The sequence below is a fragment of the Athene noctua genome, chromosome 5 (assembly GCF_965140245.1).
Source record: "Athene noctua chromosome 5, bAthNoc1.hap1.1, whole genome shotgun sequence".
Classification (NCBI taxonomy): domain Eukaryota; kingdom Metazoa; phylum Chordata; class Aves; order Strigiformes; family Strigidae; genus Athene; species Athene noctua.
This window is the reverse complement of record NC_134041.1, coordinates 67144369-67161107: the sequence shown is the minus strand read 5'-3', so window position 1 is coordinate 67161107 and position 16739 is coordinate 67144369. Positions and strand designations below refer to the sequence as shown.

General features: G+C 51.4%; 1 protein-coding gene across 1 annotated transcript in view; it reads left to right on the top strand.

The window, feature by feature from the left end:
- Positions 1 to 16739, top strand: part of STK32C (serine/threonine kinase 32C) — an 80700-nt gene that overhangs the window by 29291 nt on the left and 34670 nt on the right. Inside the window, exon 2 of the mRNA XM_074908019.1 lies at positions 16512 to 16567. Within this exon, the coding sequence (XP_074764120.1) occupies positions 16512 to 16567 (56 nt within the window). The remainder of the gene's footprint in view (positions 1 to 16511; positions 16568 to 16739) is intronic.

Below are 16739 nucleotides of genomic sequence, written 5' to 3'. Positions count from 1 at the left end.
TCCTCTGCGCTGGGCAGAGCTGCTGGCTGGAGGCCCCAGAACTCAACATACCCATCCGCAGCTCCCGAACCTTTGCTGAAGAAAAGACCACCCAAGATTTTAAAAAATGGGCATTTCAGGAACAAATCCTTTCCTCAGTGACCTCGAGAGAGTCAGCTGCTGCCCCACGCCTGCCATGAGGACACGTGTGCACACACGCACGCACACACGTGTGACTGGGGGAGGCAGGCTCTGCGGGGCACCCCGCGCTCAACAGGTATGTGTGGGCTCACCGAGCTCCGCGCGTCCCGTAGCGGGGCTGAGATGTTCAGATCAGCAGTGAGGAGGGCTTCTGGGATTTATACTTCAGAATTAGAGGCCATGGTAATAGGGGAATTTTATTTTTCTTTTTCAAGCGTTATCAAAAGAGATTATTTTCTAGGTGATAAAATTTTTGGGAAAAAAATAAATTCCAGTTGGCGCAAGTGCTGGAAATCAGGTCAGCTACTAGTCAGCTACTAGTACGAGAAGCAGGGGGTGGGAGCCGTGCTGGGATCTGTCTGACTTCAGTGCCAAAGCTCTTGTCGCCTTCGGCGATGGGTCCCTCCTCTGCCCCTCCTGCTGCCGCTGTGCAGCAGCGTGTCCCCCGGCTGCCCTCGGAGCCTCCTCGCTGGCGCCCTTGGCCTGCGATTCCTCGCCGGGCTTTGTGCTGGCCGTGGGTCCATCCGTTGGGTCCCTCTGCCTGCGGGCACCAGCACCCACGAGGAGCAGAGCTGTGGGTTTCCTGCTGGAAAACACGTTTTGGGCTCTGCACCCTGAAACGCCACAGCAGCGGCTCTGTATGCAGTGGGCCCGCTCCCCCAGAACCTCCCAGGTGCCAGCTCTCCTCAGGCTTCCAGGGCTTTGTAAAAGCTTGGGAAAGGGTGCTCAAATTCAGCACTGGGTGAATGTTCCTTGTGTGGCGCTTTACCAAACCTTTCTGTCTGAATGATGGTAGTTTAAAAATGTCACTGTTAAAGAGAAATGCTCTGAAACTTGGGCTTTTCTGATACTAGCAATTCTCTTCCAGTTTCTTTTTTGCTCTGACAAGTCAGATGATAGTACTAAAATACCAGTAATGAGCAGACTGAACAAAGATATTAAATAAGTTGATGTGATTTAAAAAAAAAGTTATAGAAAAGCATTTGTAATGTATTGCTGAATATTGTCACTCTTTTTGAAAGTGACAGAGGAAACCCTGAGTCTGGATTCACACCTCTAATCGGTATCACAGAATCATCAAACGGTTTGGGTTGGGAGGGAGCTTACAGCCCACCCAGTGCCACCCCCTGCCCCGGGCAGGGCCGCCTTCCACCAGCCCAGGGTGCCCAAAGCCCCGTCCAACCCGGCCTTGAACCCTGCCAGGGAGGGGGCAGCCACAGCTGCTCTGGGCAGCCTGTGCCAGGGCCTCACCCCCTCACAGGGGAGAATTTCTGCCTCAGATCGCACCTAAATCTGCCCTCTGCCAGGTTAAACCCGTCACCCCTCGTCCTATGGCCACAGGCCCTATTGTCTGTCCCCCCCTTTCCCGCAGCCCCTTTCAGCCCTGGGGGGCCGCTCTAAGGTCTCCCCGGAGCCTTCTCTTCTCCAGCTGAACCCCCCAACTCTCCCAGCCTGTCCTCACAGGGGGGCTCCAGCCCCCCGAGCATCTCAGTGGCCTCCTCTGGCCCCGCTGGAGCAGGTCCGTGTCCTGCTGTTGGTGCCCCAGAGCTGGACCCAGCCCTGCAGGGGGGTCTCCCAGAGCGGAGCAGAGGGGGAGAATCCCCTCCCTCAGTGTGAATATATTGATACAGATTTAATGGTTTGAAGTATTTCTTTTTGCAGACTTTTAAAACAGGTCAGCAGTTTCTCAGAAAGCAGGATTTCCTAACATTATTCCCGAATGTGCATTTTTAGTACATAATCATGCAGCCCAATGTTGTAACAAATAACTTCATCGGCTCTTGAGCATTTGCAAATTCTGCCTTGCTTTTCTTAGCGGCTTCAGCCTTGCAGATGTTTGTTCCTTGGCCAGGCAGCCCCTCGCCTCTGCAGCCGTGCCTGGTGAGCTCTCAGGAGTGAAGTGGGCTCTGCAGCTCCTGCCCGCAGGCAGCCCGGCCGGCGCCTGCCTGTCCTCTGCTCGGCTGCCGTCCCCCGTGCTGGGTGTCCCGGGGTGCTCGGGGCTGGTCCCCTGCCTGCTCGTGTATCTGCCGGCTCAAGGACTCGGGGAGCGCCCGCGGAGAGGCCGCCTGGGCACTAACATCAGAGTAAAGATGTGCAGTGTGGGGCAGGGGTTGCGGCAGCTGGGACACTGCGGATCATTGCGTGGGGACGTGGTGGAAGCAGGAGCTGCGCGGTCGTTTTGGTCACCGTTTCCTTAAACCCAGAGGCCATATCCAGTGGTGACTCCCGCTGTGCCTCCCCGCTAGCTCTCTGTGTGGGTGAGTGTGAACTCACAGACTGGCTGAGCGTGGAAGGGACTTCCAGGGGTCATCGGGGCCAGCCCCCTGCTCAGGCAGGGTCACCTAGAGCCAGGTGCCCAGGACAGGTCCTGGCTTTTGAGTATCCCCAAGGATGGGGACGCCACCTCCCTGGGCAGCCTGTGAGATCTGTGGGAGAGCTGTAGGAGCTGGTTCAGGGGACTGAATGGGGCTAAAAATACCTGTCTGCAAAGAGATGGAGGGAAACAAGCAGGCAGCAACTTGACACCCATGGTGTGTCACCGAGATCAGGGTGCGCAGGACCAGAGCCTCCAGAGTAAGACGTGGTCCAGCCTTTCCCTGCTGTCCCCTCTCCCACCTTGAGGGCACAGACAGGAGTGGGACAGAAGTTTCATCCCTGTGATCCCACCTCTGTGCCAGGAAGGGCACAAGCCAGAGTTTCCCCTTCCAGATCAGCAGGGGGACGGGCATCACAGAGCTTGCTCTGTGTCAGCAGCCTGGCAGCAGATGATCAAACCCTCCTGCCTTCCTGGCAGGCAGCTCCACGCTGCGGGCAGGAGCCAGCGCGGCCGCTGCCCACCCTCTGCGTGGGGCTGCTGGTGGGTGCCGTGGATGGGTGGCCCTGGGGACGCAGCGTGGGTGCTGGCCTGACGTTCTCCCCTGGCTGACTTCCCTTGGCTTATATGAGAAAGTTAGAGCACAGCACAGCCCACTAACCTGCACCAGACCTCACCTTGGGCTTAAACAGTGTGATAAGATACAGTGCGACTGGGTTAATGATGGATCAGCTGATGTCTAACCCGACTGAGCAGCGTGTCCTTCTCCTGTTCAATGCCAAGTCACAGACAGAGGAGTTTATTTTTGCTATTGCTTGTATTTTTAAATTAAGCTTTTATTTAGCCTTTAACATAATCCATTTCGAAGTGTATAAGTGAGGTTTCGATTTAGTTCCTGATTTGATCTTCTAGAAACTGGAATCAATGGTGAAACACATCAAAAGCCCAGGAAATGGAGTGTTCAGTATTTATCTTTTGAGATATTTTCCATTTTCCCCAGCAAACATGACTGGGTTGTTGTAGATTCACAGGAGCAAGTTCTCTGCACAGAGTCTGTGCTGCGCAGTATGGCTTCTAGAACATTTTGTTTTCAGTTTAGACAACACTGAAAAAGTTGAGCTCAGCCCTCCAGGAGTCCTCATTAGCTCCATCAGCATATGTGCATCGCAGTCATTAAATGTGTGTTGTTGGGTTTAGCTAAGGAGGAAGGAGTATCAGGTGCCACCTGACGGCACATAATTAAGTTTAAAACATGAAGAGTTAATCCTGCTGTGTATTAGAATTTGTGCCATTTCAGTGTGAACTCTGTATTTCTCAATATACGAGTATTAAAAGTTAGTAGGAATTAGTGTAAGCTGTTTGCTGTTGAGCTGAACAATTGGTTTGAGCTGAATGCTGAAATAAGATCGTGAGCAATACTATTATTAGCAGTCGTTCTCCTGAGCTGGTAATGATCGCTTCAACCTGCTACAGGAACAAAGCGATGCGGTAATTAATCCACTGCATATGGCAGGGCAGGCTTTACTCCGTGATCAGCATCTCTCTGGGTGTGAATCACAAGCACACACCATCCCGTTGCAGGGCCTGGTTTGGCCGTGGGTTCTCTGCCAGCCTCGCGTCTGTGGCCCCTGCTGAAAGCAGCCAGCGCTGAGCTGCGTAGCCGTGAGTCTGGCTTAAGGCAGATCCCTGGTGCTTAACAAACTTGAACTCACGGCTTGTGCTTTTTGATGCAGTGAGGTGGGCACCTCCAGAGCGTTACCAGGAAAACCAAGGTCTCATGGGAGCCCGTCAGGAAGCCTCCTGTGGGTTCTGCTTGGCCAGAATCTCCCCAAGCTCTGCCACTGCCGTTGTGAACAGAGCTGAGTTTGGGCCCTAGAGGTTCCCAGACGGGTTCGTGGCCATCTTCTATTCCTCCTGCTTTTTACCCCCTGGGAGCTGCGGGCACGGGCCTGTGGCAGTGAGCTGGCTGCGGTGTGGAGCGCTGCTCCGACGCCTTTGCACGAGTTCTGATGAGAGTCGAGCCCCCTGTGCTCGCTCCTGGGGGGGACGTGCAGCGCGGGGGGGCTCTGTGCAGCAGAAGAGGCTTCTCAGCGGGCAGCACGAGGAGTCAGTTCAGTTCATGTGGATCAGAGACGGAGCCAGGAGTTGAGCACGGGGCTGGTGGCTGTCCGTGCCCTCGGTAGCATCGCTGTGGTGCTCCGGTCCCCCTCTGTCCCTCTTTGCACCTGCCAAACTGGGTTTCCTCTGCTCCCCTGACTGCTTGCTGGGCTTAGATCTTCATTTTGCTCTTCATGATCAATTCCAGTGACGGCCTGTTAGAGATTTCTTGCTTTGTACTTTGCTTTCATGTGCCGTTTGTTTCCTCATAGCTGAATCCCTTTTCCTGGCGGCTGGAGATACCAGTATGATTTCCATGTAATCAAATGCTGGCAAGTGCCACCTCTGCCTGTGCAAAGCGTAGCAGGAACAGAAAGCCTGAACAGGGCCCTTGTTCTCTGGTTCCCCGCGAGGAAAAATTGATGTGGACCCAATAGACAGCAGCCTGGGCATATTATGGCTAACAGCTTGCTGGGGAACAGGCCTCAGCAAATTGTATTTGATTTGGAAGTGTGTAAAAACAGAAAATTAAATGTGCCAGCAAAAAAATCCTTTTTTTTTTTTTTTTTTTAAATTTAAAAAACACCATGTTAAAATCCGTTTATTTTGGAGGTATGTAGGTAAAGAAAAGAAAGAAAACCACAAGCTGCTTCCCCCTCCAAGGCAGATGAAAAACCCTCGTGGCCGGGGGTGGTGATGGTTAGGCTTCAGGCAGCAGGGAGTTTTCTCAAGCTGAGGTAGCGGCCTTGGGAAACTCGGGTCGTATCCTTTGCTATTATTGTTAAAGCTTTGCTCACGGTCTGTGGGAATACCAAGCAAAAGTTGGTCTGTTAATTTTGTTGCTGGGTGCAGTTTATTAAAAATGTAAAGTCAGGGCACGCTGTGAAGACTGTGGGTTTAGTGTGATGGAGCGGCATGAAAAATGCAGACGGTTTAAATTTGGCCCGTCCTCACGTGGAGCAGAGCTTAAAAATGGAAACTGTGGCGGGGGGAAGCACACGAAGTGTATGTTAATTCTTCTATGGGATGAGGATGACCTATTTCTGTAAGTCATTCTCGATTGCCAACTCTAGGCAATGAAAATGTATTTTCTGAATGGTGAATAATTTAGCAACTTTAAAGTGATTAACATAGAGAAGAAGCTATAACATGAAAGGTAGCGTGCTTTTGGAGCAGAATCCACTCCTGAGCAGGAGGGCAGCACAAATCCTGTTCACAGTGAGAACAGGCAGCCACTGGAATAATCTCCCTGGGGAAGTGGTGGGTTCCCCAACACTGGACACTTTGAAGATTCAGCCGGATGGGGAGCTGGGCCAGCTTATCTAGGCTGGGCTTTTCGCAGAACGGCTGGACTGGATGTTCCTTGAGGCCCCTTCCAGCCTGGGATTCTGTGATTCCATGATTCTTCAGTAGGGTTTTGCATGTGCTCCGCTCCCAACCCTACTGGCATGCCCATGTTTTCAGAATTCATCAAGCATTGCTGGATGGGCTTAAATATTTTACAGCTCAAATACAGCTCGAGGTGCGGTGCGGATTTTCTTCGCAAGTGTGGAGGCTGAGGAATGCTGCAATATCCATTTTTTATGAGGTGGCAGGTCTGATGAGGAAGGTTGTAATGAAGTAGGAAGCCACCGTGTAGGAAGCCACCGTGTGGTTCCAACACCCACAGGAGGTGAGAGGTTATGCGGAGCGTGGCCACCCCCCGCGCCCCCGGGGCACCTCAGCGTTTCCAGCCCCACCTGCTGCGTGTTCCTGGGCTCTGGCTGGGATGAAATCACAAGGGTGTCCTCGCGCGGCAGGATTTGGATCGGTGTCTTTGTAGTTCTTGGTTTCCTTTCTCTAACGACGATGAGGAGGGTTCTGTCGCGGAGAGGCGAGGGCAGCGGCACTGCGGGGCGGCGATGGGGCGCCCAGGCTGGGCTCTCGGGGCTGCCCTGGCCCCGGGCACGTGCCCGCTGCAGCCGGGGGCACTGCCGGGAGTGGGGGTCTAGCTCACAGCCCCCCGGGTCGTGTTCTGGTGCCGGCCCGTCGCAGAGCAGGGAGCTGGTGTCCCAGGCAGCAGCGTCCCGACACACTGACATGAAATTTAAGATGGGCGGCTGGTGTGGCTGCCGGCCTGAGGTGACTTTTAGAAGAAAATAGTTCAGGGAGGATTTGTCTGAATGGGCTGCGGTGATACAAAACCTCTCATGCTGGCTGTGTAGAAGGCATTGATCTGGAGTTATGTTTGAGGAGATGAAATGATGAACTGGGCTCCCATTAGGCATGCAACCCTGTAAAGGCGGAAAAATTCTGCATCAAATGAATTCCTAATTAAATTAGTTTCTTAGACTTTTAAAAGATCCATCTCCTTCATGTATCTTTTAATTCAATTTTAAAGATAGTTCTTGAATTTCTACATCCCCGATTTTATTACAAACTTTTTAAACGTTTCCTTTCCTTCTTATTCCTCGTGCTTTCTGCTTCACCACGAGAGTCCCTTGTGGACTTCTGGTTGATCTGAAGTTAGTAGCTCATGGTTAGAAGGTCATAAAACTTGGAGGATTGGGGCTGGCTCACTACAGTAGTAATAAGTTTCTTCCTGGAAACGGTGTATTTCTTCACTGGCTGGATTTTGTTTCTGATTACTGGAGGTTTCTGCATCCTCCTGTGAGAATTGTATTTAAACTGGCACGGCTCAGCAAACCTTACCACTGCAGAGCCCAAACATACGGTACGTATTAACGTTCTCCCCATGGATGGAAGCGTACCGCGGCTGACAGATCCCAGACTTTTCTGTTGTGCTGAGCAAAACAGATCGTCACCTTTCCATTTGAGGTGGAAATGGGAAGAGGCCTCAAACTTTGTTTTCAGCCTAGGTTTCGAGAAAACTTGAAAATTTTTTTTCTGTCGAACCCCGTTTCAGCAGGAAGCCCTCTCTGAGCCGTAGCAGCCCTGCGAGGGCTGGGGCACGGCCGCCGAGGATCGGTGTCCCGCCGGGGCACCGAGGACAGGCCCCCCCGCAGGGCAGCTCTGCTCCGGGTGGGCTCTGGCCCGGGGACACGGGAAAGGCCCTCGCGGGGCGGGGGGCTGCAGCAGCCGGGGGCCCACGGGCTGCAGCGCTTGCGCGGGCGGTGCGAGGAGCGGAGCTGGGGGCCGTGGGTGCAGCAGCACTTCAGGGCAAAATGCCCGCTGGGGGTATAGACCCGCCATCCGCACTTCGCAGCACAGAAAGCAAAATTTCTCTTGGGGTCAGACATTTCAGTTTTTATAATTATTCAATTTTTTTACCTTTAAAAATTAAAATGCAAAGGAGGTCTTAATGTGCAGGAAGGTGCTGTCAAGGTCGGTTTTGAAAACATTCCAGAAGGAGGGAGACTTTCTCCCTACACACTGTAAAAAAATGAAATTAAGTGGAGGAAATGAATTCACTGTTTTGGTACAGTCAGCTTTACAATTCTTGTTGGAAATTTATCTGAAACTGTTTAGCTTTACTAAGGTGCTTTCTCTTCACTTTAGGGTTTTTGGCAGTCACAGCCTAGCCCTGAACAAAATACAACCTAAATGTTTTATAAGGCACCTAAAGTCATCCATTTATCATTTATAACATATGTTGCAAAAACATTAAGTAACATTTAGCAGATGTTTTTTGCGAATGTTATGCTACTATAAACATGTGCTATAAAGACTTTTTTTTTTTTTTGGTAAAGCAATTCTAGTTGCTTGAAATAAAATTTTCTAAGCTGTAGAAGTGGGGGGAAAAAAAGCAACAAAACAACTGAAGGCTAGAGTACACATCCAATCTGTCAGCTTGATAAAAGATGGAACCTGAATTTGGTATTTAACTAGATTTATTTTCTAAAGCAAAATGCCATGCCTTCAGGAAAGGAACCCAGTAGTGCATTTTAATGGTAATTTTTGCTGGCTGGCTAGAACGTTTAGCTGCTTGGCCCAGTAGAAACTGGTTCTCTGGTTTAGGGTTCCTAGGGAAGGGGACTGATGCTGAAAAGCAGGACGCCTGGCCTGAGCTTCTGAACCCCGGCCACCCCCGGGGCCACCTGCACGTCCCCCGGTGCTGTGGCTGTCCCCCGGTGCTCTGGCTGCACGGGCTGTGGAGCGCTGCCTCCTCCTCCAGCACCAGGTGATTTTTTGGGTGCCCTGTGGCCCTGGCCCTGGCCCTGGCCGAGCCCGGTGGCGAGGCCACACTCCGGTCTCAGTCAGACAGAAGAAAGGGGAGAGGTGAGCACTGAGGACTCTTTCTGTCTGCTGCTTGATCAGTCCTTTCACGTGCAGAAGTGCGTGTGTGCGGGGTGTATACATACCGACACGCTTCATAGCAGCCTTTTCTGCAAGTGTTTTCTGTGGAAAATGAAAGGTCCCTCAGTTAAAGCAAGCATGGTGGTTAAAGCAGCTGGTGGTCTGGAAGGGAGCTGGCCTTGAGAAGCGAGGACCTGACGAGGGGGGCTTTGATTCCCTCTTTTTTTTTTCCCCCGTGCCACTGGAAAAATCAAACTTTGTAATTATGATGGAATTGTCCCAGAATGAAATGGCTCAAGTGACCTTCCTGATCCTCTTGTTCTATTCTGGGATGAAGAGCAGGGAGAGGTGAAGAAAATTGATGACTCGTCCTGCGGGGGGAGAAGTGGTGATGATGCCAGGCGGGCAGCCCGCGCCGGCTGGGGCGGTGAAGGAAGAGCCGCAGGGCCGCGGCTCGGCCTCGTCCAGCCCAGTGCCCCCATTTCCCCGTCCAGCACCCGCGTGAGGTGGGCGCAGTTCTGCGGCGTGCGGCCGTGCTGCGGGGCCCCAGTGGGACACTGCCAGCGGGGTCCTGTCCCCCCAGGCCCTGTTGGCTCCGTCCCGGGTACCCCCCGAGACCGGGCGAGCTCTCACAGACGGGCTTTCCTTTGTGTGGCACTGCCTGTGCGCTGGGAGGTCAGGGGCGCTTTAGGCTAAGCTGAAATTATTTGTCATGGAAAATTAGCTCAGGGGCTTTTGCTGTGCCTGTGGAGCTGAGGACACCATGCTGCACATGGGCAGTGCTCGGGTCATCACGGCCTCGTGGATTTAATGTCCTATTTAGCACTCAGTTAATTATATGCTGTTCCTAAAGAGTTTCTGTATCAGCTTTCCTCTTTCTCCACCCAGAGTTGCTTTTTTCCCTATTTTTTTTTTCTATTCATAGTTGAAAATACTACTAGAAGATAAGAAAATTGCAAAAATCTTGTCTTGCCTTCCCTCAGATCAGCAAAGCTAATCTAAATTTTCAGTAATTCTCAAATACCCCCCTGAGCTGTCTCTGCTTGTAGGGCCTCGGTGCGAGGCCAGGCAGCAAGGGGTCCCTCAAAGGGCCCTGGTCCTTCCTTACAGGAGGAATTTTTTGCCTATCAGGCAGGAGAGGCACCGGGATTGCTGCTGTGAGGGCAAAGACTTATTTTCTTTGCCACATCAGCCTTTCCTTGCAGGGCCCTCCTGTGTCAAAACCTGCCCCTCGGTGTTACCTTCTGAAATGTGCATCTGCCCCAGGAGACGGGGCTCGGGCTTCTTACAGCGACACATCCAAGGAACTGGGCTAAGAATGGTGTGTTCATGTCGTGCCTGGTGGGGCTCTAATTAGCAGCCCTTTCAGCCGGGATGAGACGGTTCTGTGATCAAACGGCTTCAGCTCTGCTCTACTTTAGACCTGGTGCGCTGAGTTTGGTGTGCGAGAGTTTGATTATTTGCCAGTGAGGTTTCACTCCAGCTGCATATAAAGTTTTTCCTTACAAATTGAACGTGCTGGTTCTGCCCCGGGAAGCCTGTGGCTGCTCCTCACTGGAACAGATGAGCTTGTGTCCGCGGTGGAGTGTGGCCGCCTGTGTCCGGGCAGCGGCTCCTCAGCCCTCCTGCGGCAGAGCCTCCCGGCGCGCGGAGGTTGGCTTTGGTGGGTGCCAGCACGGCACCCGCCTCCCCTGGGCCGAGCGGCTGTGGTGGGAACACGGGGTCTGTGAGGTGCTCTGCCTGCAGCGTTTACACGGGGAGCGGGGCGAATCCCTCCGGAACGTTTGCTTTTTCAATACCACCACTCTGTAATGTGCTTGGGAGGTGTTTAACGACCGATTCCACCATAAACCAGATCGTTTACCAGTGAGTTTTGTGGAGACGCAGTCCCCTTCTAGAAACACTAGCCAGACACGTGGGAGCACGGAGGAACAAAACCCGTGTTGGAATTGACCTCGGGGCACGTGTTACTGGTGTCGGGTGGTCCCGGGGGCTCTGGCGAGCGTTAGGTGGGGGCTGCCCTCCTGCAGACTGCCCCGAAAACCCACCTGGCCCCGGAGCTAAGGGCGGGCAGGTGCCGCGGCAGCCGTGCGGCGTGTGGCACCAGCCTCGTTTGCCCATCGGCCCGGGTGCGCGCAGCACCCGCGTGTCTCCTGCGCTTTGGCCAGCACCGCCGGGCGCTCGTGCAGTGCTCGCTGATCTGTGAGCTCAGCGGGGTGGTTAATGAATAACCCTATCGCCTCCCTGCATTGTTATTGCAAAGTAGCGGAACTTTTTCTGACAGCAATAGATTTCTCAGGCATACAGGGCACAGGGGACAGGGTGCTGGTCGTTCTCCGGGATCTCTGGTGCCTCCTGAGCTGGCTGATGGAGCAGCAGATGGATGTAATACGCTTGCTCTTGTCTGGCAGGGTTCCTGCTCAATGCAAGCAGTATTTTTACACTAATTAGGAATGGTTTCTGGCCAGTGCAAACATTTTTGTACCCAGTATCAATAACCCAGTCTTCCTAAAATGACTTAGCAGCTGCTTTGCGTGGTATATTTGATTCCTTACGGAGTTGCAGAGATTCATTTTTAACCATACAATAACTTGTTGTTTTTACACAACTTCAGTGTTGCTTCCTAATAGTATGTTTGAATCCCTGTTTTCTAAAGGGGTTCATTTATAGCACTGGGCTTGTATTATACCTTTAATTTCTTTCATTATCTACCAGCATTCCCTGAATTCCTGGGTAGTTAATGCTCACTTGAGTTCCCTGTCAGTCATGTTATACCGTATTTCCATTTTTCTCACCCATGTAATCTTCTCTGTGGATATGAATAGGCAAAACAGATCAGCCCGCGATGTTGGAGACCGAACATATTGCTTGTGCTTTTTCCAGTGATAGGAAGGAAAGCAGTGGTTTCTTGTGCCATATGGAGCCTCCCAGTTAGAGGAAAATGGGTGCCTTGTGTTCAGAGGGTTTCAGGCCTGGGGAGGGCTGCTGACACCGTTCTGCACTGCCCCTCGCTCCCTCTCTCCCTCAGACACCTCTGCCTTTCCCCCCAGGTTGCCTCACCTCATCTCTAATCACAGATCCCACTCTTGAACTCCCTGATCTTACCGACCTTCCCTGTTCACTAGGTTCATCCTCCAGTTTGAGAGCTTTTCAGACCGTGTCCTCCCTGTCCCTCCTGCTGTCCCAGCCCTCCCTCTCTCCTGCTGTTTTTAGCAGGCTCACCGCTTCCTTGGAGGTTTCCGTCTGCAGCCATGCCGACACTTCCCTTACAGGCGCTCTCAGAGCTTCCCTGCTCTGCCCCATCCCCTTGCCCAGGCCCTCCTCACTGCTCCCGAAGCTGCTCCTAATCCCGACATCTGTTCTTCCTGCTGTGGTGCCTTTTCGGCCTCCTCTGACTTGGCCAGCCGTTCTGGGCCGCTGCAGTGCCCCCACGCCCCGTGTTCCCTGCAGGCTGCCCCCCCGGCCGCCCTCTGCCCCGTGGCTCACAGAACCAGCCTTTCCTCTCTGTCTGGAGTCCTCGTGTGCGATGACTTTTCGGTCTTAGCTGTAACTCTCTTCTCTGGGAGATGAAGCTCTTGGCATTTTGTGGCAGCAAACTTGTGGTTACTGTGGCCACGTATTAATGTTTCTGCCTCAATTACCATGGTGCTTTCTTCCAGAGCTAGACTGCAGTAATATAAAGGGTAGACAAGTGCTATTAATTATGTTAACATATAGAAATACATTGATAGAGAAAGTCGATCATGCCATACTAGCCCTGCACATTTGTTGTCACAAGACTCAGAAAATAATTTCTTAGGCCTTTAGTGCTGTAGGGAGTCATTCTTGGAGCTTAAATTTCCCTGGTTTTATTGATGAAGCTGGAAAACATGCAGATAAATAGGGAAAGGTTGACTTGATCCTTAAAATGTCATTTTTAATCTCCTGTATTCTCCAGATTTGAGGATGTCGGATACTAGATTTTCTAACTGCATCCATTATTTTCCTACTATTGGACATAAATTTAATCAGGTTCCGATGTTGAACCCCCACTTTATTTATGGCAGTTTTATCTTGCCATACTTTTAGATATCTTGTGAATAGATGCAGAATAAACAGCAAAGATAATTAAAACATTAATAATCTTAAGCTAGTAAAGACAAAACCCTCATTTTTTTGCATATCACATTGAGGCATACTCATCCTTTTTTGCCGAGAAACATATTCTTCATTCCCTTTATTTCACTGGAAAATAGAAGCTCTGCCTCCATTCTGCTTTATCACGCAGTACATTTTGTGATTACAATGAAATCTTAATTATAGAGATGTCAGGGCAGCACCTGGCACTCTCTTGTGAAGTGGGCTGGGCTGGGCTGCGTGAGGTTTGGTGGGGTCCAGCCAGCCCATGAAGCCTGGCTATCCTGCTTTTCATGCATTCCTGGAGACGGAGAACAAAATCACGGCAAACTGAGCAAAACCAGGACACGGTATTTATTTGGGATTCATGGTTTGTCCCTTAATGCCAGGCAGAGTCAGGAAGAGGCACATCTCTCTCGTGGCAAATACCGACGTCTTATGTCCAGCAGCTCCACTAACCTGCAAAGGTGCTATATTGATAACGAGCTGTTAGAGCAGTCAATAGGAATAATTAGCGTAGTGTTTTCCCGAGGAGCTACGGAAATACCCACTGGGGTATTTCAGCACAACAGATGGCACCGGGCTGCAGCATGTCAAGGCCTCGAGCCGCGGTGCTGCGCTCCCGGGCGCCGGCGCGTTGCAGACAGTTCTCGGGTCCCTCTCCCCCTCTCGCGGGTTCCTCCGGTCCAACCTCAAGCCAAAACCATTTCTGTACTTACAGATTGTGACTGTCAAAACTGTGCCGCGCTGAAGTCACAGTAGTGGGTGAGTACGGTCCTGTGAACAGGCAACAGCTGTCATCTCCCGCTCGCTGGGAGCGTGTGTCATGAAATCCTCCACTGGCGTCTGTGACTCAGGCTCGTACCAGTCACCCCCAAATAATCAGCTCTTCTAGCTGCGGGTGAAAGACAGCTTTCTCTTGTCAGCTCACAGAAAGTGAAGTCTCTGGAGCATACGTAATTGTTCCAGGCAGGTTCAGGATTTCTATTTTAGGGACAATCACATATTCTGTAGTGCTATGTTGTCATTTTTAGAAATCCAGTGTGTTGTGCACAAAAAGCAACATGCTGCTACTATGATTTTCTTCCTCAAATGTTGAGATTTGATTTTTCTTTAATGGGATTTCTTACTAATTCCTGAAGAAGATAATGAAACTGAAAAAAACAGTCAGTGCCTGTTCATCTAGCGTTGTCTGAACTCCAAGTCAGTAGAACGATGTATTTCATTTATTAAAAGTGACATCTCTGCTGATAGGTTCAAGGGCCTGGTGAGTGTTCATATCTAGATTTGTTTCTTGACTGCTGACTAGAGCCTGCTTTCTAGATCGGTTGTAGTCATGGATACATGGAAATGACACTTTTGGTTTTGTTTTCCCAATGGCAATTTTACACACTGTTCCAAACATTATAATAAAGAATTGTCAAAAACTACCCTCCTGGAGTGATCACAGATCATGAGCACTTGCACACGGTTTAACTGCCAAGAAAATGCTGTGCTTTAAAGGTGCTCGCTATAGCTGGATTCCCTCTTTGAGGATTTCTTAGTGACAGAAGATCAGTTAATGGATTAGCTCGCACGTCAAAAAAATTGGATTTGTTGCCCCAAATGCTTCAGCATTGTGTGTGCTAACATTCCGGATTTCAGAAAGAATATTTATGAACAAGCTGTAGCTGCGGTTACACATTGCTCACTACAGTCTCTCTAATAGATGTGGTAGGAAAAACCTCAATAAAATGCTGCCTGTGGCTGAAGATGCTCCTTCCAGGGCTGGATTCTGTCAGATAGGAGGCAGCAGGCGGCAGGTTTGCAGCTCCTGCAGCGTCTCGGACGAGCCGGCCACCGGCTCCAGGCGTTCCCTGTGTCCCTGCCGTTGCCTCGTGGCTTCTCAGCCCAAGGCCCGTCCAGTCCTGCCGCGAGCGAGCGGTTCGCGGGGCACAGGGGCGAGGGAGGTGATACACCGGGCGTGCGGCTGCGGCTCGGGGCCCGCGGGAGGACGGGCAGCACCACCCTCCCCACATGGTCTTTCACAGAGTCTCCCGGAGTGTCCTGGAGGAGGAGACTTGCATCTGCCCGTCGGCGTCGCTTGTGGACTGGAGTGGGAGTGCGGGGAGATACGTGGTAGGAGCTGGGCCAGACTCTGTTTTCCATTTCATTTGGCAAAGTTGTCCGAGTTCTCATGCAGAAAATGTCCCACAAAAGTGACAATAACAATATTTTGGATATAAGCCTAGCACAAAAGGGTAATAGGAACTCCACGGGCATGCGTGGGCTTTTGATTCATCCTCAGAGATGGCAGATGTGCATTTATTTAAGATCTGGGAGTGGGACTCGGAATATTTATGGTGAATTCTTTGCTCCCCCCCTTCCTGTGTGATTTTGGTCTCCACTGTCAGTCAAACACGGGGTCAGTGCTCGCTGCTGACCATCTCATGCATCATTCACGCTGCAATCCCCCAGCTCATGCCAAGCACTTCTCTTTGTCCCGCCTTCAGAGCCTTCTGGGGAGGAGATGCCGAGGGTCCCCTTGCGTGGTCAGGGCCTCCAGGTAGAAATGTCAAGGGCTGGCGGACGGAGCTGAGCAGGGGGCAGCTCAGCCCGTTGGCGAGTTCTCTGACACACGACTGGCCACTTCGAGAGCACACGGGGCTCGGGGTAGAACACAACAGTTCCTGGAACTACAGTGCCCGTTGGTCCAACCGCCTAGGCAGAAGGTAAAGCCCGTGCAGCCGCCAGCACTGATGGCGGGGGGTGGGCGCCGTGGGCTCCCTTTGCAGCAGAGAACTGAGCTGGGGGGGCGGAAAGAGGCGGCGTGTGAGATGGGAGCAGTGCCGTGTCCTGTACCTTGGCTCTCTTGACCCTGTTCAGTTATTTGTTTGTCTGTGACACTCTCAGCTATATGGCAGTGGGGATTGTCTCATTACTGTGATAAATAGACCTATCTCTTTTATTTATTTAAGACTGATAATAGATTAGATCACAGCAATAGTTTAGCAGAAACAATTTCGTTTGTGGTGGTTGCTGATCAAGGCAATAGATAGCTGAAGTGTTACAGCAGCACTGTCCTGGTCATTACTCCTCCCCATGACTCTGGAAAAAAAACCAGACCTGGTACAGGTGGGTTTGCACATGAAGAGAGTGGGGGGGCAGTCCCCGTCCTCCGGCTCCGTCCTTGGGAAGGGGCGAGTACCGGAGCCGACGTGCACGAGCAGCTGCCCGCCAGGTGCATGGGCAGCAGCGGCCGCGCGGGGCTCGCCGGCGTCCTCCGCCCTGCCTCGCTCTGGGTGTGCTCACACACTGACGGCATCTCGGAGAGGCTCCTCCTTGAGCCACAGGCCAAAGCTGTATTTTAACCGGCTCTAAACCACCTATTTAGTAACCTGATTCAACCCGGGTTACCTGCTGTAAATACCTAGCAAAGGCAAACAACTGCTGTCCTGCGTCTTCCCTGGAGATTTTTAATAAAAGCTTGACCAATGTTCTTTAGTTGTGTCTTTGTCTTTTTTTTAAATATAAGATCTTTGCAGTAAAGCATTTACAAATTTAAATTCTTTTTTTCTTTACCTTGTAGTGAACTTTGACCACTTCCAGATTCTCCGGGCGATTGGGAAGGGAAGCTTTGGCAAGGTAGGCTTGAACACTCGCTCTTGAGTTTGCTTGTATGTTTTATCAGGTGCCTGCTCTTATGTACTTAGGGTTTATTGAAACAGTAACGGTGCTGAAACAGGCTATTTTTATTGTCGGATTATGGGTGCTAAGTAAATACAGAAAAAATGTGTTCATACCTTGCTGCCATTTG